At 38.1% G+C, this 18193-nt stretch overlaps 1 protein-coding gene across 1 annotated transcript in view; it reads right to left on the bottom strand.

Moving 5' to 3' along the window:
* Positions 1–18193, bottom strand: part of LOC124599768 (CCR4-NOT transcription complex subunit 3) — a 101214-nt gene that overhangs the window by 71863 nt on the left and 11158 nt on the right. Inside the window, exon 9 of the mRNA XM_047136106.1 lies at positions 13780–14348. Coding sequence (XP_046992062.1) covers positions 13780–14348 — 569 coding nt within the window. The remainder of the gene's footprint in view (positions 1–13779; positions 14349–18193) is intronic.

The following is an 18193-nucleotide window of genomic DNA, read 5'->3' as shown; positions in this document are numbered from 1 at the left end:
AATGCCTTTGCAAGCATTAAGTAAAAAGACAGCAACACTTGTTGTGGCACTCTTAGTGTTGTTTGTCTTACGGACTGAATGAGATGACAATTATTTTTTCACAAAAGAAGCAAATAAAAATGGTAATACTAACATTTTCTAAGTTTCATGAGCTACTCTGCCTCCAGATGTGGCACCTTTCATATTTTTCAGTTAGAGTTTTACTATTTTGTTCAGCACAAACTACACAGTCTTGGCTGTTTAAGCAAGACCTAACTGTAGACACTTTAAGCAACCCAAGTTATACTGCGAGTGTAAAATCTAACATTCAGGTAGCATTGCCCTACTTCAACAATCCTGACTTGTGCATTAAACATCATAATGACAGATTTCCTCTATTTCTGTACCACCATCATATGATAAACATTAAATGAAACAAGTCTGTTGACATAATCATCACAATGCTGACACTGAGTTTGTCTAATTACATCACAGAAGTAGCTGCATGTTGCAGCGGAGTGTCATTTAAGTTTCTTTTTCCCCTTGCGTAAAAGTAATGAAGCTTTTCCAAGGTTTTATCTGTTCAAAAAACAATTATTCTTTTTTAACAGATGCCGTCTTATCAATAATTTACAATCTTTACAATCCTCATATCATATTAATTAATTTTACAGTCTCTTGGCGGTGTGGGTGTTCATACTCACTAAGTGTCCATACCATTTACTGTGACATTGACTGTTTTGCAGAGATGTCTCTGTTGTCTCATTTGCAATTATGAAATCAAATTACTTGCCCTGAAATAGCTTCACACGACTTGTTAGACTGATATCTGCAACATACCCCAGAAGTCTCTCAAAACTGTGTGTTCTGCCTTAATTCCCATTTATATCACTGATTTGTTATGAATCATTATGGCGATTGCCTTTTATGAAGATCCTCATAGTTTACAAACAGTCAATACCTCCAACTCTACATAATATATGACATAGATGTCTAACAATGGGAAATACAGGATGGAATAAAGGCAATAGTATGAAAAGGATACATTGCTACATGTGTTTAGTATACTTTAAAAGAAGGCCTTTTTGCTGGAAGCCCACACATTTAGCAGTTTTTTTATTGTACCTGTCAGTGACTCAACATCGCCTCCATATGGTAAGTAGCAATCTATCCTTTTAACGTATAGAAGTCGTGTTGAAAGAGGATGTAGGTTTGTAAGTAGTGTGTCTGCTCCAAAACTAATATCATAGAAAAAATATTTTATAGAAATCAAGATCAAACATACTTGCTAGTTATCAAACAGGACCCCACCGAAGTTTATGCACTGAATCTAATATTGCTGCACTCTTCATAACAATGTTAGCAGTCTTCAGTAGAGACAATGTTCATAGTTTTTTGTCACAATCAATTTGATATTATCTACAGATCACAAATGTTTTTCATGCATTTGTTATCAAGGAATGAAACAAAGTATTTTGACAAATCATGTCCAAGTAGTAGGGTGTCTGTGGAAGTTTTGAAATGTCCTACATCAAGTATTGGGATATTAAGTGATATAATTACTGATACCCTAGGCAGTACAAACATCTTGTGGATGTATCCTTTTGAAAACATGTCAATAAGAATGGAACTTTGACCTCCATACTTTTTTATTGCAGTGGAGTAGTGCATTTTTTGGTTAGGATGCATTTATACCCAAGTTCCTTTGCTTGTAATTACACGCTATAGAAAAGTACGTTAGCTTATAAAATGATGAGCAAGTTTGATGAAACTGAGGGGTAGTGGGAGCTGAATTTTGGACTTTCAAACTGTAGTTCTATAATTTTCTTACCAACAACACTAACTGAAAACATAGGTTGCACAACATTCTGGTGACTGAAGGGGAAAACAATCTCTCTCTTTTTTGGAGCAGGGAATTTTATAAGTCAGCAGCTTTGAGATATACACTTGCTAGATTTGAACTCTGTCATTCTGACCTAGCCACAGGAATGTTCTACATTCTTTAGTATCTGTGGAAAATGAATGGATGGAAAAATACTTTTACTATGACATGGACAAGATTATCACAGAAATATTCAAATATTACGGGAAGAAGCTATCAGAAAATTACAGGATGTTTATAAATAAATATCAGGGTTTTAACGCTTTATAATATTTATTACATTAAACTTACAGTTATAAATGATATGTCAAATGAAAGAGCAACTCAAACAGTTGTGTTTGGCACCAGTGTGCATGTGCAGCGCACAATGTTTCCACCGCAATCCACTAGACTTCACTGTATCCAAGCGCTGGATAGGCCGCAAGGGGCCCAATGACAGGGCTTGTTTTGCATGGCCTCCACGTTCACCCGACCTAACCCATGTGATTTTTTTTCCTTTGGGGTTTCATCAAGGATTCTGTGTACGTGCCTCCGCTACCAGCAGACCTCCCTGAATTAAGAAACTAGATTGAAGCAGCTGCTGCTACAATCACTGAAGACACACTTACCAACGTTTGGGAAGAACTTGGCTATAGACTTGATGTGTGCCTGTGACAAATGGTGCTCACATTGAACATTTATATGGTTCATGGTAAAACTGTTTGTGTTGCTCTTTCATTTGACACATAATTTACAACTGTAAGTTTAATATAATAAATATTATAAAATGTTAAAACCCCGTTATTCATTTATAAACACCCTGTATTCTCTGACACTTCAAGTTACCATAAATACCTCTTTTAGAAAATATCACACTAATAATTTTATGAATGAAGAAAAAAACATTAATGGAATACTTTCTCCATTGAGAATTTTTGCCATTTAATGTTATTGGTTATAATACTTGACATTAAATTTAACGGTATGCCTTCATAGGCCAGCAATCTCCAGTTAATATACATTACAGATTCCAATCCGAAAGAAAGCAGATGTTGACAGATGTGAAAATTACCGAACTATCAGTTTAATATGTCACAGCTGCAAAATACTAACACGAATTCTTTACAGACAAATGGAAAAACTGGTAGAAGCCAACCACGGGGAAGATCAGTTTGGATTCTGTAGAAATATTGGAACACGTGAGGCAATACTCACCTTACGACTTATCTTAGAAGAAAGATTAAAGAAAGGCAAACCTACATTTCTAGCGTTTGTAGACTTAGAGAAAGCTTTTGACAATGTTGACTGGAATACTCTCTTTCAAATTCTAAAGGTGGCAGGGGTAAAATGCAGGGAGCGAAAGGCTATTTACAATTTGTACAGAAACCAGATGGCAGTTATAAGAGTCGAGGGGCATGAAAGGGAAGCAGTGGTTGGGAAGGGAGTGAGACAGGGTTGTAGCCTCTCCCCGATGATATTCAATCTGTGTATTGAGCATGCAGTAAAGGAAACAAAATAAAAATTCGGAGTAGGTATTAAAATCTATGGAGAAGAAATAAAAACTTTGAGGTTAACTCTGAGGTTCGCCGATGACATTGTAATTATGTCAGTTACAGCAAAGGACTTGGAAGAGCAGTTGAACTGAATGGATAGTGTCTTGAAAGGAGGATATAAGATGAACATCGTTGTTGTTTGTTGTTGTTGTGGTCTTCAGTCCTGAGACTGGTTTGATGCAGCTCTCCATGCTATTCTATCCTGTGCAAGCTTCTTCATCTCCCAGTACCAACTGCAACCTACATCCTTCTGAATCTGCTTAGTGTATTCATCTCTTGGTCTCCCCCTACGATTTTTACCCTCCACGCTGCCCTCCAATACTAAATTGGTGATCCCTTGATGCCTCAGAACATTTCCTACCAACTGATCCCTTCTTCTGGTCAAGTTGTGCCACAAACTCCTCTTCTCCCCAATCCTATTCAGTACCTCCTCATTAGTTATGTGATCTACCCATCTAATCTTCAGCATTCTTCTGTAGCACCACATTTCGAAAGCTTCTGTTCTCTTCTTGTCCAAACTATTTACCGTCCATGTTTCACTTCCATACATGGCTACACTCCATACAAATACTTTCAGAAATGACTTCCTGACACTTAAATCTATACTCGATGTTAACAAATTTCTCTTCTTCAGAAACGCTTTCCTTTCCATTGCCCGTCTACATTTTATATCCTCTCTACTTCAACCATCATCAGTTATTTTGCTCCCCAAATAGCAAAACTTCTTTACTACTTTAAGTGTCTCATTTCTTAATCTAATACCCTCAACATCACCCGACTTAATTCGACTACATTCCATTATCCTCGTTTCGCTTTTGTTGATGTTCATCTTATATCCTCCCTTCAAGACACCATCCATTCCGTTCAACTGCTCTTCCAAGTCCTTTGCTGTCTCTGACAGAATTACAATGTCATTGGCGAACCTCAAAGTTTTTATTTCTTCTCCATGGATTTTAATACCTACTCCGAATTTTTCTTTTGTTTCCTTTACTGCTTGCTCAATATACAGATTGAATAGCATCGGGGAGAGGCTACAACCCTGTCTCACTCCTTTCCCAACCACTGCATCCCTTTCATGCCCCTTGACTCTTATAACTGCCATCTGGTTTCTGTACAAATTGTAAATAGCCTTTCGCTCCCTGTATTTTACCCCTGCCACCTTCAGAATTTGAAAGAGAGTATTCCAGTTAACATTGTCAAAAGCTTTCTCTAAGTCTACAAATGCTAGAAACGTAGGTTTGCCTTTCCTTAATCTTTCTTCTAAGATAAGTCGGTAGGTCAGTATTGCTTCACGTGTTCCAGTATTTCTATGGAATCCAAACTGATCTTCCCCGAGGTCGGCTTCTACTAGTTTTTCCATTCGTCTGTAAAGAATTCGTGTTAGTATTTTGCAGCTGTGGCTTATTAAACTGATTGTCCGGTAATTCTCACATCTGTAAACACCTACTTTCTTTGGGATTGGAATTATTATATTCTTCTTGAAGTCTGAGGGTATTTCGCCTGTTTCATACATCTTGCTCACCAGATGGTAGAGTTTTGTCAGGACTGGCTCTCCCAAGGCCGTCAGTAGTTCCAATGGAATGTTGTCTACTCCGGGGGCCTTGTTTCGACTCAGGTCTTTCAGTGCTCTGTTAAACTCTTCACGCAGTATCGTATCTCCCATTTCATCTTCATCTACATCCTCTTCTATTTCCATAATATTGTCCTCAAGTACATCGCCCTTGTATAGACCCTCTATATACTCCTTCCACCTTTCTGCTTTCCCTTTTTTGCTTAGAACTGGGTTTCCATCTAAGCTCTTGATGTTCATACAAGTGGTTCTCTTATCTCCAAAGGTCTCTTTAATTTTCCTGTAGGCAGTGTCTATCTTGCCCCTAGCGAGATAAGCCTCTACATCCTTACATTTGTCCTCTAGCCATCCCTGCTTAGCCATTTTGCACTTCCTGTCGATCTCATTTTTGAGACGTTTGTATTCCTTTTTGCCTGCTTCATTTACTGCATTCTTATATTTTCTCCTTTCATCAATTAAATTCAATATTTCTTCTGTTACCCAAGGATTTCTACTAGCCCTCGTCTTTTTACCTACTTGATCCTCTGCTGCCTTCACTACTTCATCCCTCAAAGCTACCCATTCCTTCTTCTACTGTATTTCTTTCCCCCATTCCTGTCAATTCTTCCCTTATGCTCTCCCTGAAACTCTGTACAACCTCTGGTTCTTTCAGTTTATCCAGGTCCCATCTCCTTAAATTCCCACCTTTTTGCAGTTTCTTCAGTTTTAATCTACAGGTCATAACCAATAGATTGTGGTCAGAGTCCGCATCTGCCCCTGGAAATGTCTTACAATTTAAAACCTGGTTCTTAATCTCTGTCTTACCATTATATAATCTATCTGATACCTTTTAGTACCTCCAGGGTTCTTCCATGTATACAACCTTCTATCATGATTCTTAAACCAAGTGTTAGCTATGATTAAGTTGTGCTCTGTGCAAAATTCTACCAGGCGGCTTTCTCTTTCATTTCTTAGCCCCAATCCATATTCACCTACTACGTTTCCTTCTCTCCCTTTTCCTACACTCGAATTCCAGTCACCCATGACTATTAAATTTTCGTCTCCCTTCACTATCTGAATAATTTCTTTTATTTCATCGTACATTTCTTCAATTTCTTCGTCATCTGCAGAGCTAGTTGGCATATAAACTTGTACTACTGTAGTAGGTGTGGGCTTCGTATTTATCTTGGCCACAATAATGCGTTCACTAAGCTGTTTGTAGTAGCTTACCCGCGTTCCTATTTTCCTATTCATTATTAAACCTACTCCTGCATTACCCCTATTTGATTTTGTGTTTATACCCCTGTAGTCACCTGACCAGAAGTCTTGTTCCTCCTGCCACCGAACTTCACTAATTCCCACTATATCTAACTTTAACCTATCCATTTCCCTTTTCAAATTTTCTAACCTACCTGCCCGATTAAGGGACCTGACATTCCACGCTCCGATCCGTAGAACGCCAGTTTTCTTTCTCCTGATAACGACATCCTCTTGAGTAGTCCCCGCCCGGAGATCCGAATGGGGGACTATTTTACCTCCGGAATATTTTACCCAAGAGGACGCCATCATCATTTAATCATAAAGTAAAGCTGCATGCCCTCAGGAAAAATTACGGTCGTAGTTTCCCCTTGCTTTCAGCCGTTCGCAGTACCAGCACAGCAAGGCCGTTTTGGTTATTGTTACAAGGCCAGATCAGTCAATCATCCAGACTGTTGCCCTTGCAACTATTGAAAAGGCTGCTGCCCCTCTTCAGGAACCACACGTTTGTCTGGCCTCTCAACAGATACCCCTCTGTTGTGGTTGTACCTACGGTACGGCTATCTGTATCGCTGAGGCATGCAAGCCTCCCCACCAACGGCAAGGTCCATGGTTCATGGGGAGGAAGATGAACACCAACAAAAGCAAAACGAGGGTAATGGAATGTAGTCGAATTAAGTTGGGTGATGCTGAGGGAATTAGATTAGGAAATCAGACATTTAAAGTAGTATAGGAGTTTTGCTATTTGGGAAGTAAAATAACTGATGGTGGTCGAAGTAGAGAGGATATAAAATATAGACTGGCAATGGCAAGGAAAGCGTTTCTGAAGAAGATAAATTTGTTAACATCGAGTATAGATTTAAGTGTCAGGAAGTCGTGTCTGAATGTATTTGTATGGAGTGTAGCCATGTATGGAAGTAAAACATGGACGATAAATAAGTTGGACAAGAAGAGAATAGAAGCTTTCGAAATGTGGTGCTACAGAAGAATGTTGAAGATTAGATGGGTAGATCACATAACTAACGAGGAGGTATTGAATAGAATTGGGGAGAAGAGGAGTTTGTGGCACAACTTGACAAGAAGAAGGGACCGGTTGGTAGGAAATGTTCTGGGGCATCAAGGGATCACAAATTTAGCATTGGAGGGCAGCGTGGAGGGTAAAAATTGTAGAGGGAGACCAAGAGATGAATACACTAAGCAGATTCAGAAGGATGTAGGTTGCAGTAAGTACTGGGAGATGATGAAGTTCGCATAGGATAGAGTAGCATGGAGAGCTGCATCAAACCAGTCTCAGGACTGAAGACAGCAACAACAACAACAACAACAACAACACAGATATGTCCTCCACTGCAGTCTCTTCCATTTGCTTATTTACTTGTCATTATTACCAATTATTAACATCCATCTTTTCACTGCCCTCTGAAAAACCTCTCAGGTTGTCTATTAAAGGCCACATATTACTGCTTCAAGTCAAATGACTGTAAACTTTCTATTTCAGACCTGCATGAAGCTTGGTTTAAAAAACTCGGTTTAGTTTATTGAAAGCACCTTAGGTAATGTTTTACAGTCTATTTATTTATTTTGCTGTTCCATCCAGTCATTATCTTCAACTGCCATATATACAACAAAACTCATTGACTTGTTATGCGACATCAGTGTTTACTTGCACAGTTTTCTTTTCAGTGCATTGATTAGACATTATTTTCATCTAAAGATAATTGATATTAACACCTACCACCTACCACCAGCTTTCATTAGTTGTTAAGCTTTTCGGGACTAGAGAAACACAACACAACATCAACAAAGTGTTGTACCATTAACAGTAACTTGTTCTCCTTTTTCAATGAAGAATGGATAGCTTGTTTTTCACGGGTTATTGTCACATATTTAGTTGAAATTAAGTCAAAAGCTTTTTCAAAATCTATAATTCCCAGAAAAAAGGCACTTCATACTCTATGGTCCTTGTTACAATCTCAGTATTAGGCAAGCACAATGAAACGATAGCTATATATTTAAACTTTCGGTCAAAAGGCCTCCTTCTGAAATATTAAACATAGACAGACATGTGAGACCACTGTCTCTGGCCATAGTGGTCATGTGTGTGTGTGTGTGTGTGTGTGTGTGTGTGTGTGTGTGTGCGTGTGTGAGTGAGAGAGAGAGAGAGAGAGAGAGAGAGAGAGAGTTGTGCTTGCGTGAATTTGGGTATGTTTTCTAGTTTGGATGAAAGCCTTTTGGCTGAAAGCTTTAATGTGCAGCAGGCTTTTCATTGTGCCAACCTGCGAGTCAACATTTCATGTATATTGTGGGTAGCACTGTATTATTACCATAATATTGTTGTCGTTCCGTCCTGGGCTTTTCACTTTTCCATTCTATTATTTTGTTCACGACTTGCAAATTATCCATCATCTGTTTCTAAATCCAGCTCACGCCTTAGATTCATTAAAATCTAACATTCTTTTCTATGCAGTTGGGCTAATTTTAGTGAACATTCAGAAAATTACAGATCAGAGGCTGATAGGGCTATGTTTTCTTGCATCATCTGTACCCTCTCTTGTTAAGTATAATAATTACAGCATATACAGTTAAAGTAAATTATCTTTCTCTGCAGATATTCTGTAACAGTTTTTATAAGTTCGTTTTATATCAATTTACTTCTGGCTTTAATCATTTCTATAGAAACAGTGCCACATTCTGAGACCTTTTCTTTCTTCACATCTCAAATGGTTTAATATACATCACATGGCATTAATTTTATTATGACCCCTTTTCTATGTTCTACTACACAAAACATTTTAAGAAATGTTTGAATGCTTCTGTAGTTTTCTGTTTGTTGGTATTTACTGTGCTGTCTGAAGCTTTAATTAGTGAAGTGTTATTTCCATCCAAAGTAAGTTTCTGTTTTGGTAGTCAGCGGTTGCAATTTTTTATGGTTGTACCTGGAACAAATCTGTAAACCCTAGTGAAGTCAACTGAGGAATTGCTTGAATGAAGAAGCAACTTTTTTGGGAAGTTTAACAACCCAAGGGTACTTCTCTCTTTTCCAAATTGATTCTACTGATGCTAGTCTCACTCTTAATGAATCATCCGATATAACTTTTCGTTGATAATTGAGCAGAGCAGTTGTCAGCGTTTGCCAGAGAGCCTTTATTTATTTTTTACTGTAGTTATCAATTATTCCCATTTCTTTACACTGATGGATTCTTACAAAACATTTGCTTTTTTTGAATAAACAATATACTCAGAAAAAAACTAGTCATCCAGATATTTTACATTTAATTTCAACGAAGTTGGTGAAAAATTATTATTTCATGCAAATTATATGTTCTACTTTTTTTAATGTACAAAATTATTATATCGATTCTTTGAAAATTATTTGTGGTGTATTACGATTTTTGGTCATTTGTTGATGCCACGTGAAGCAGTCTGTGTAGAAAGGTGGTTGTGGTTATCGCACTGCTTGATTAACTCACATATCGTGTCTGTCTTGTGAAGTTATGGCATACGTACATTGTCAGTTGTGACTGTTACAGACAAGAAGAGCTATGCAAATGCAAAAATTACTATGTGATAAAAATTGTGACAAAAATATGTTTGCAATCTAGAAAATGATGAAATAAATCAGCAATAGCAAATAATTAGCATTCAATTAGTTACAAAGTAAAACACAGATCCCATATTCCAAAGTTCCGATAAATGTATTTTAGCCCCAGGACCAATGAAGCCATTAAAAGATAAGTACAGGTCGACTTTTATACTACCTCTCATGGACTATTTTTATTCTGCAGGAATGTGATGATTCACTAAAGTAAAAGATGCACATTTTTCTGATTATTGTCAGTTACACCACTGTGAAAAGTACTTATAGGTGGCGGTGGCGGCACAATGAAATGCATCACAGCCTCACTCAAAATTTCAGCTGCGATCTACTAAGAACTGTGCTCTGTCAGTTCATATGAACTTGCTATTTTCACAGACTTATCTATATAATCAATTGATGACTACGTCTATACGACAAATAAAAATTTGAAAAATCAATTCTCACGGCAGAATTATACAGCATATCAAGCTCTCTTTCACATTTTAGCTCATCATTATTATTACCAATTTTTTTTTTTTTTTTTTTTTTTTTTTTTTTTTTTTAACCAAGATTAAAATTAGTTGGCCTGTAATGCTTCACATCATGCAACTGATTTTCTCCAGTCAATAATCTCATCACCATCACGAACGGTTCACCACTGTTAATGCCTCACAGCAAAGCATCATTTTACTTTCACTGCTTTCTAGTGTGGTGTACACACCGGTACTGTCTGCTAATCATTTGGTTTGCTTTTCATACAGTACCTTATTTTTAAGGTTGATTGTAGCGTGTCTATTACATCTGATGTAACACAAAATTGTAGAAGAGGAAGAGTGAGGATTTTGCATCAAGACATAACAAGGAAGAAAGCTGGACAAGGAATTGGCCTTCAGGAACTGTTGCACCAATTCTGCAATGAGTGCAAATACTTTGAGAGAGAAAGAGAACATCTGGGACCCCTCAAGTTAGCCATGCAATCAGTGTTTACAATTGATGTGTGTAAAAAGCTCAGGTAGGTAGGAGGGTGGAAATAATAATAATAATAATAAAATCCTGGCTATTAGATAAGCTACTTTATAAGAGAAATTTATTCAGAAGCTTGTATGCATTCCTCCTCACAAGAGACTATGCTCAATAATCATCAAAGAGAGCACTCACTTCAGGTAAGCCCACATGACATTGTAAAATTCTGAACTTTCTGAGTCAGTACAGAATTGTTGTGGTTGTTTCTCACTAGTCTCTATTTAGAGTACCAAAGTATTTAAGGCCAGACAATGTCAATACAGTGAGTTGTTCTTTTAACTGCACTCAAGGCAAAGTCTTAAATGAAGCATGAAACATTAATTTTAAGGATACAGTCTGAATTAACAATACATTTGTAAAAGTACGACAACATGTGAAGAAAAGTTGGACTGACGACAGAGTATGGTACTCCCCAGTAGCACAGGTGGTAGAATTATTCTTTTCACCTTGATACGTCTCATGACTTCATTCCCAGCTGTCAATCCTGACAATTTTTAGATCAGTTTATAAATTCTTTGCTACCAAGTTTAGGAATTTCTTGACGCTGATGAAAAGCCCTCAACTTCCCAGTCAGGTGGCAGTGTTAAGATACTATGATGTTTTGATGAATGTCAAACATATCATCTTCACCAGAAGACATTTTGACAAATGATGTATTCATCATCTTTACGAGAAGATATTTTGATTTGTAATGCTCACTAACCAGAAAAAATAATGTGGTATCTCAACATTGTCATCTGGATAGAAACCCAAGCACTTCGCATCAGAAGCACACACCAGTGAGGTGTATGTACATTTACACAATTCCTAATGACGTTTCATCTCTTCTGAGGATATGCTGTTCAGTTAATAACAACACCAACTAACTGCTGACAATATACTGAAAAGAGTAGAGGTACTAACTAAACTCTTTGTCACTTCAAAGTCACAATTCCTTAAGCAGAGTTCTGGTGATGCCGCTTATAAATACATACATTATGTCATATAGGCCTAACTGTCTCCTTATTAGTTGATCTTTAATAAAACTGTACTCTTTGGCACAAAAGAAAGGATATGTTGCAAGTGAAACAAAAAGTTTAAAGCTCAGCTAAATAGTGTGTGAGCTTTTCATGCAAGCAGAATGTGCTTTTACCCATTACGGCCAGCAGGGTCAAAGACAGTGTGGGTAGAGTGCAGTGTTCCAGTTACCAAATGGTGCTTGTCGTGACTGAGTCAGCTGCTGTGCAAGAAACATGAGTAACAGATGATGAACTGCTGCTTTCATTTGCACTATCTTCACGGAAACAAAGTGGTTATATTATATTTATAGTAAATAAGGAAACTATGGCAATTTCCAGCAGTTTTGCAAGGACCTGTATTCTTGTGAAGACATTTCTCCAGTTACTTTCATATGTCTCATGAACAATCCAAAACATTACGCAAGCTCACTGGACAAAAATCTTTACTAACTCAGCAGTGCATCATTAAGCATCTAGTTAAAAGATAGAAAGGATAAATAATTAGACATCCAAGAATTTTATTAAAAGATCCTCCAGAATGGTATTGTATTCTTACTATGTTTAAGCCTAATCTCTGCGTAGGAATAACTATGATATAGAATTATTGGCTATAAGTTCATGCAAGCAATACGCCAACTACCCGCCACAGAAAAGAGCAGTCTATCACAGGTGCCTGCCTTTTGTCTGACCAGGATGATGTCACAATGTGGAACTGAGAACTATGGCAGGCACCTCACTGTCTGATTGATTGATCCTTTATATCAGCAAAGCTGAAAAAATAATGTTACTGAAATGGAATGGAGGCCTTCTGTAATGCACTCAAAGGAAACAGTTGACAAAGTACAGAATTACAAATGTTTCCTCGAAGATAGAATAATAGAACTACAACTGATTCCAGCAGCTCAGCTACTTTTTCAAGTCCAAGTGATTCAGAGTTGAGTAGTGTGTGTCCATTTCAGGGCAATGTTCATGAATGTATGTATGTGTACAACATATGTTTCTTTTAATTTAAATAGTATTTCCTTACATTTTGATATTGTTGTCTACACCCATAAGACACGTGATAGTCGCAACACTGTACCTGCCGACATCAATCAATACGTAATTTCAAGTAACCTATAGTAGCAAAGAATCTGCAGAATCAGGAAGTATGCGAGAGATGATGGCAGATGTAAGTTTTGTTTCGGGATCTAAAGAAGACTAGAAAAAACAATTGCCATAGAAAACAAGATTGAAGGTTTAAATGAAGTCTACTGACCACTGTAATTCAACAATTCATTTCGAAGTTGATCTAATGGTTGTATGTGAGAAATGACTGATGTCTTTTAAAGGATTCTCCAATTTATAAAATGTCTAAATTTCCAGGTTTATTTTATTTGTAAAACAAGTTTCAGCATTACATTATGCCATCTTCAGATTCCGTGACTGACACGTAGGAGGAATCCCACCCCTTGTCCAGTCGAAATAGGGGCCAGCGTTCAGTAACTGGTATCCGCAAATTTCTTCTAAGCACAGCAATCTCTTCAATCACAGGGATTGTTATGCTACAAAGAAATTTATGGATACCAGTGACTGAACGCTGGCCCTTACTTCGACTGCACAAGAGGTAGGATTCTTCCTACACATCAGTCAGGGGGCCCGAAGATGGTGTAGCGTAATGCTGAAACTTGTTGCACACATAAAATAAAACTGGCAATTTAGATGGCTGAATGTGTTTTCATTTGACATTTTATATTAAATAGCCAAGGCCCCGCAACCATCTTCTATAAATATGGACTTAACAGTGTCTCTAATTTATCTTTTCAAGTCACCACTATATACACAACAGTGACAGTACCCTGCAGAAAATCTGGAATATACTAATATACTTAAAATTTCTCATGTGCCGGTGAAGGGTGAAGTGATTACCTGTATTCCACAGACCTGAGCATTAAGAAAAGTTGCCAAACAGTGACAAGAGATAGCTTATCCAGTGAACGTACCTTTGCAGAAATGGGTCCATTGAGCGTCGGCACCTGATGCGATGGTGCTGGGGAGGGAGTCGAGGTTCCTGGAGCTGGCAGCGGAGATGGAGCACTGCTCACCGATGATGGTGGGGATGATGAGTTATTGTTATTGACGTTACTGCTACAACTGCTGACATTGTGCTGGTGCTGGTCCAGAGAGTTAACAAGGCTTTGCTGTTGTTGCTGCTGCTGCTGTACAGCTTGCTGCTGTTGTTGCTGTTGCTGCTGCTGTTGTGACTGTGGTTGTTGCTGTTGTTGTGGTGGCTGTTGTTGCTGTTGCTGTGGTTGCTGCTGCTGTTGCTGTGGCAGTTGCTGCTGTGACTGCTTGCCACTCGTGACAGTTGTCGAGGATGAGGACGGTTGCTGCTGTTGCTGCAGTGTAGGCGGCGGGACAGACTGGGATGCCTGACTCCCAACAGCTCCACTGCTGCTTGCCGCACCTGCTGTGTGGTTGTGATGATGGTGGTGGTGATGGTGGTGGTGATGTGCTGGAGGAGAGCTGCCCAGTGAAGACTGGCTGACACTGCCATTTTCGGAATTATGCGCTATAAGTGGAGAAAAAATAGAATTTGTCAGAAGATACCAAAGAGGCAAATGAGGCCAAATTCAGAATGTGTCCATATAAGGATAATAATGGGTCAATGTAACAAAAAACTAACTATAATTCAGGATGCCATATGCACATAGCCAGTAGTTTCTCCTGCAAAACAACATTTTATTTTGTAGCTTTAAATAATAAATGAAACTTCTCTGAGATAAAGCAGTATACCTTTTCCTTTCTTTATGTGCTATCATTTTACACTGGCAATTCACGGTACAGGTGTGTCATATTATGCAAATATCATGAACTTGACATATTCAACTAAAAACCTGACAACTTTTGCAGAAATAGTGACCTGTGTTCATTCTACTTACTGATGTAAATACGCGAAGAAACTTGGCAAACATGGTGACTAGATTACTACTAACAATGCTCTTTAGAATTAGTTTATACATGCCTCGCCCAATGAAAGTCATACTGTACAGTCAGAACATTACACACTTTGAAGTATGTGAATGGCATACAACATGGTAAAGGTCTACCAGCAGCATTTCCGTAGTGCGCATTATTAGGAAAGCTACAAAGTGATTGCCAGTCAAGCATGGGAGGAGGGAGCACAATCTGATTGTGGCAACAACAGCTGGGTGCTTCTGTTGTGGATACATTCAAACACTGTCAGTTAATGTGCTGTACAATGCTTAGCAGGATGGTAATAGGCAGCACTGTTCTGTGCATTTTTGGAACTAATTTAGGAGATTCTCTCCAATGAAATAAATATCTGTATAGAGAAACAATGCAAATGAATCACAACTGTTATGTTACCAGTTGCAAGCACAGTGTGCAACTGGCTAGGCAACAGGTACCCGACGTAGGAGAGAGAATGATAACAGAGAAAAGAATAGAAGGCACCGAAGCTTACTCACTGATTGGCTGTTGGAAAGGTAGCTGTAAACAACACGCTGTCAGTAACTTTTTTTAATTCTGAACCAAATGTACTTAAAATGGTATTCCTCTAACTGAACTAGTGTTTAATGTCAACAAGGAAGACAACGAAAACTGTGATATCATGCTGGGTATACAATTGGCATGAAGGTGCACTGAAATTAACGCTTCCAAATTTTTTTACTCTGTCCTCAATAGCAGTTGAGGTATTACTTGTCACGCATATAACTTGGTCATCTTTCACGTAACTAATTATGTCTGCGCATGAGAAAAGTGTGCTGCAATCGAGGTTCTAATCTCAGAAAACGTGTCTCCAACTGAAATCCATAGACGAATGAAAGTTGTGTACAGTGATAATTGTATCAGTGTCAGCAATGTGCAACACTGGGTTGTCCGTGCTCATAATGAAGGAAACAACATGCTAACCTCAAAGTATATGACAGAGCTAAGGTTTCCAGAACTTAAAGAACACCTTTGGAAGATTCACTTTGATATATTTGAAGCAGTGCAAGCAGAGCTGAAATTATGGCTCCATCAACGAAACATTCTTTGTGCTAGTGTCAACATACCAGTTTCTCACTGGGAAAAATGTGTTTGTTGCCAAGTTGACAATGTTGAGAAATAAACATACAGACATGAAGAATAAAGACATAGAATGTTAATAAAATTTGTTTTGCTTAAAAAGCTCTACGAATTTTCACATAAAAAATTAAGAGGCATTACTTTTCAGTACACTCGTAGTTTCGGTGTTAAATTCTGGGGTAACATGAACTAGTATAACTTATCCCCTGAAGATGATTCTTGCTTGTTGTCCGTAAATGGTATTTTTTTCCTATTTGTAAAGCTTTTACAGCTGCAGTCCTCAATTATAAAGTACGACTGAACTACAACAGAGAAACACAGATCTAAAAATGTGGATAAGTGAATAAAGATGTTTCTCACCCGCTCAACTGTAAAATTTAATTGCACCACACAATTTTTGAGAGCTTTCAGCTGTTTTCTGTGTGTTCATTTACAAGCCTACAGAGCAATATTTTCCAGAATTAGCACCTTTAATTGCCACTACTGCCCCTCAAATTTTTGTTTGAAATCTGTCAGAGCCTGAATCCAGGATGATTTTATGCCGTTGATTTTATGATAGCTTTTCTGCTACATAACAGATGTTGAAATCCAATGTCAATTGAAATGCATCTAAAACTTTACTCTAGAGTAAATAGTTATCATGTACTGGCATTAAGTACACTTAAAATCTTATGTTTTACTATTGATTTCAGTTAGCTAGCTCTGTAGTATTCTACAGTCACTAATTCAGTCTCACTGATACCTAACTCAGTTGCAGACTCCCAAAAAAGTTAATTAATCAACTGTTTAAATAGCTGTTTCCACATTAAGTTTGTCGCAATACTGATTCACACTTTACTTGATAACATAACATTTCTGTTATAAATGTTCTTGTTGGTATTCAATTCATAGGTGTTGCTAAAGGCACTAAATTGGAGTGCAGTAGTGTGGACACATTACAAGTTTGTAACTGTTAATTACAGCATGTTCTTTCAGTAGTAATTTCTTGGCCCTCTAAACCTCTACAAAGGAGGGCTGATCCATCATGTAAATTTCTATGGTTACTGGTAGATGCAATTCTTATAGCAGATTTGGTAATACTTTGAAGCAGCAGCTATCAATTAACTGTGCATATTTACGAAAAGGAAAGTTGCTACTCACCACAGAGCGGAGATGCTGGTCTCAGCATCTCTGCTATATGGTGCGTAGCAACGTTTCTTTTCAAATAATGTTGTTACATTCCATCCTGGATTTTCCATTGTCTGAACTGTGCATATTTCACAGAAATGAATAATGATAAGTACTGCAAAGCGAGAAAAGCTTTTTAAGTGGCCATAATATAAACAGTTGAAGAAATTTAAAATTTGTTGGGGGTTCTGGTGCAGCACTCATGGCCGTTCATTACAGGACAGGGTCAAGCTGTAGTGTCAGAACAATGTAGTTGGGTAGGACAATGAAGTCCTCCAGGTGTGTGCACCTGGCCTGTGTTCTGTTGGTTCTGATGGATGATTCGCCTGAAAGCTAATAAAGTTCTCAGTGCTATTTATGTGCGTGATGACAACTATATAGTGATTTGCTATCCCTACCTTTTTCAGTATTTATTACTGGATAAATGAAGCTGGGGCACTTAAGTGTAGTAGAACGCCTTTGCCGTATGTCAGATACCTCCGCCATCAAATCTTACAACAATGATCTCACACAATAAAAGACATCAATTATCTCAAAACAATTCCCAAATCTCACCAACCACTACTAAAACCTTTAACCCATAATTGCGAATCACTTCAATCCCACTATTCATAACACCCCAACTTTCACAAGTTTCCTAAAATTGAAAAATCCAGTACAGCTAATTGCGATCAGTCAGTTCACTCTCGCTCAAGGGACTTCAGCCTTTGTGGACTAGAATCTTCAGCCATTTGCTGCTGCCTACCATCTCATATTAAAGGCACCAATCACACCCTCCCAAGCAAATCAACAGTGCCCATCTCATCACCTGTTCACCACTGTGCAGCTCCCCTGTCAGACACAAAGGTATTTGTATCTTTGCTGCAACTGAACACAACCTTTTAGTTTCAAACCCAAACTCTTCATATAAACAAGACTACTTATCTACTAATTATTAGTTTTTCTTTGTATAAAAAAAACTCAACAGCACAGCCAGACTCTTGTGCAATATTTACACTCCTGGAAATGGAAAAAAGAACACATTGACACCGGTGTGTCAGACCCACCATACTTGCTCCGGACACTGCGAGAGGGCTGTACAAGCAATGATCACACGCACGGCACAGCGGACACACCAGGAACCGCGGTGTTGGCCGTCGAATGGCGCTAGCTGCGCAG

Source organism: Schistocerca americana, chromosome 1 (assembly GCF_021461395.2).
Source record: "Schistocerca americana isolate TAMUIC-IGC-003095 chromosome 1, iqSchAmer2.1, whole genome shotgun sequence".
NCBI lineage: Eukaryota > Metazoa > Arthropoda > Insecta > Orthoptera > Acrididae > Schistocerca > Schistocerca americana.
Note: the sequence above shows the minus strand (reverse complement) of the source record. Positions and strands in the feature narration are given on the sequence as shown.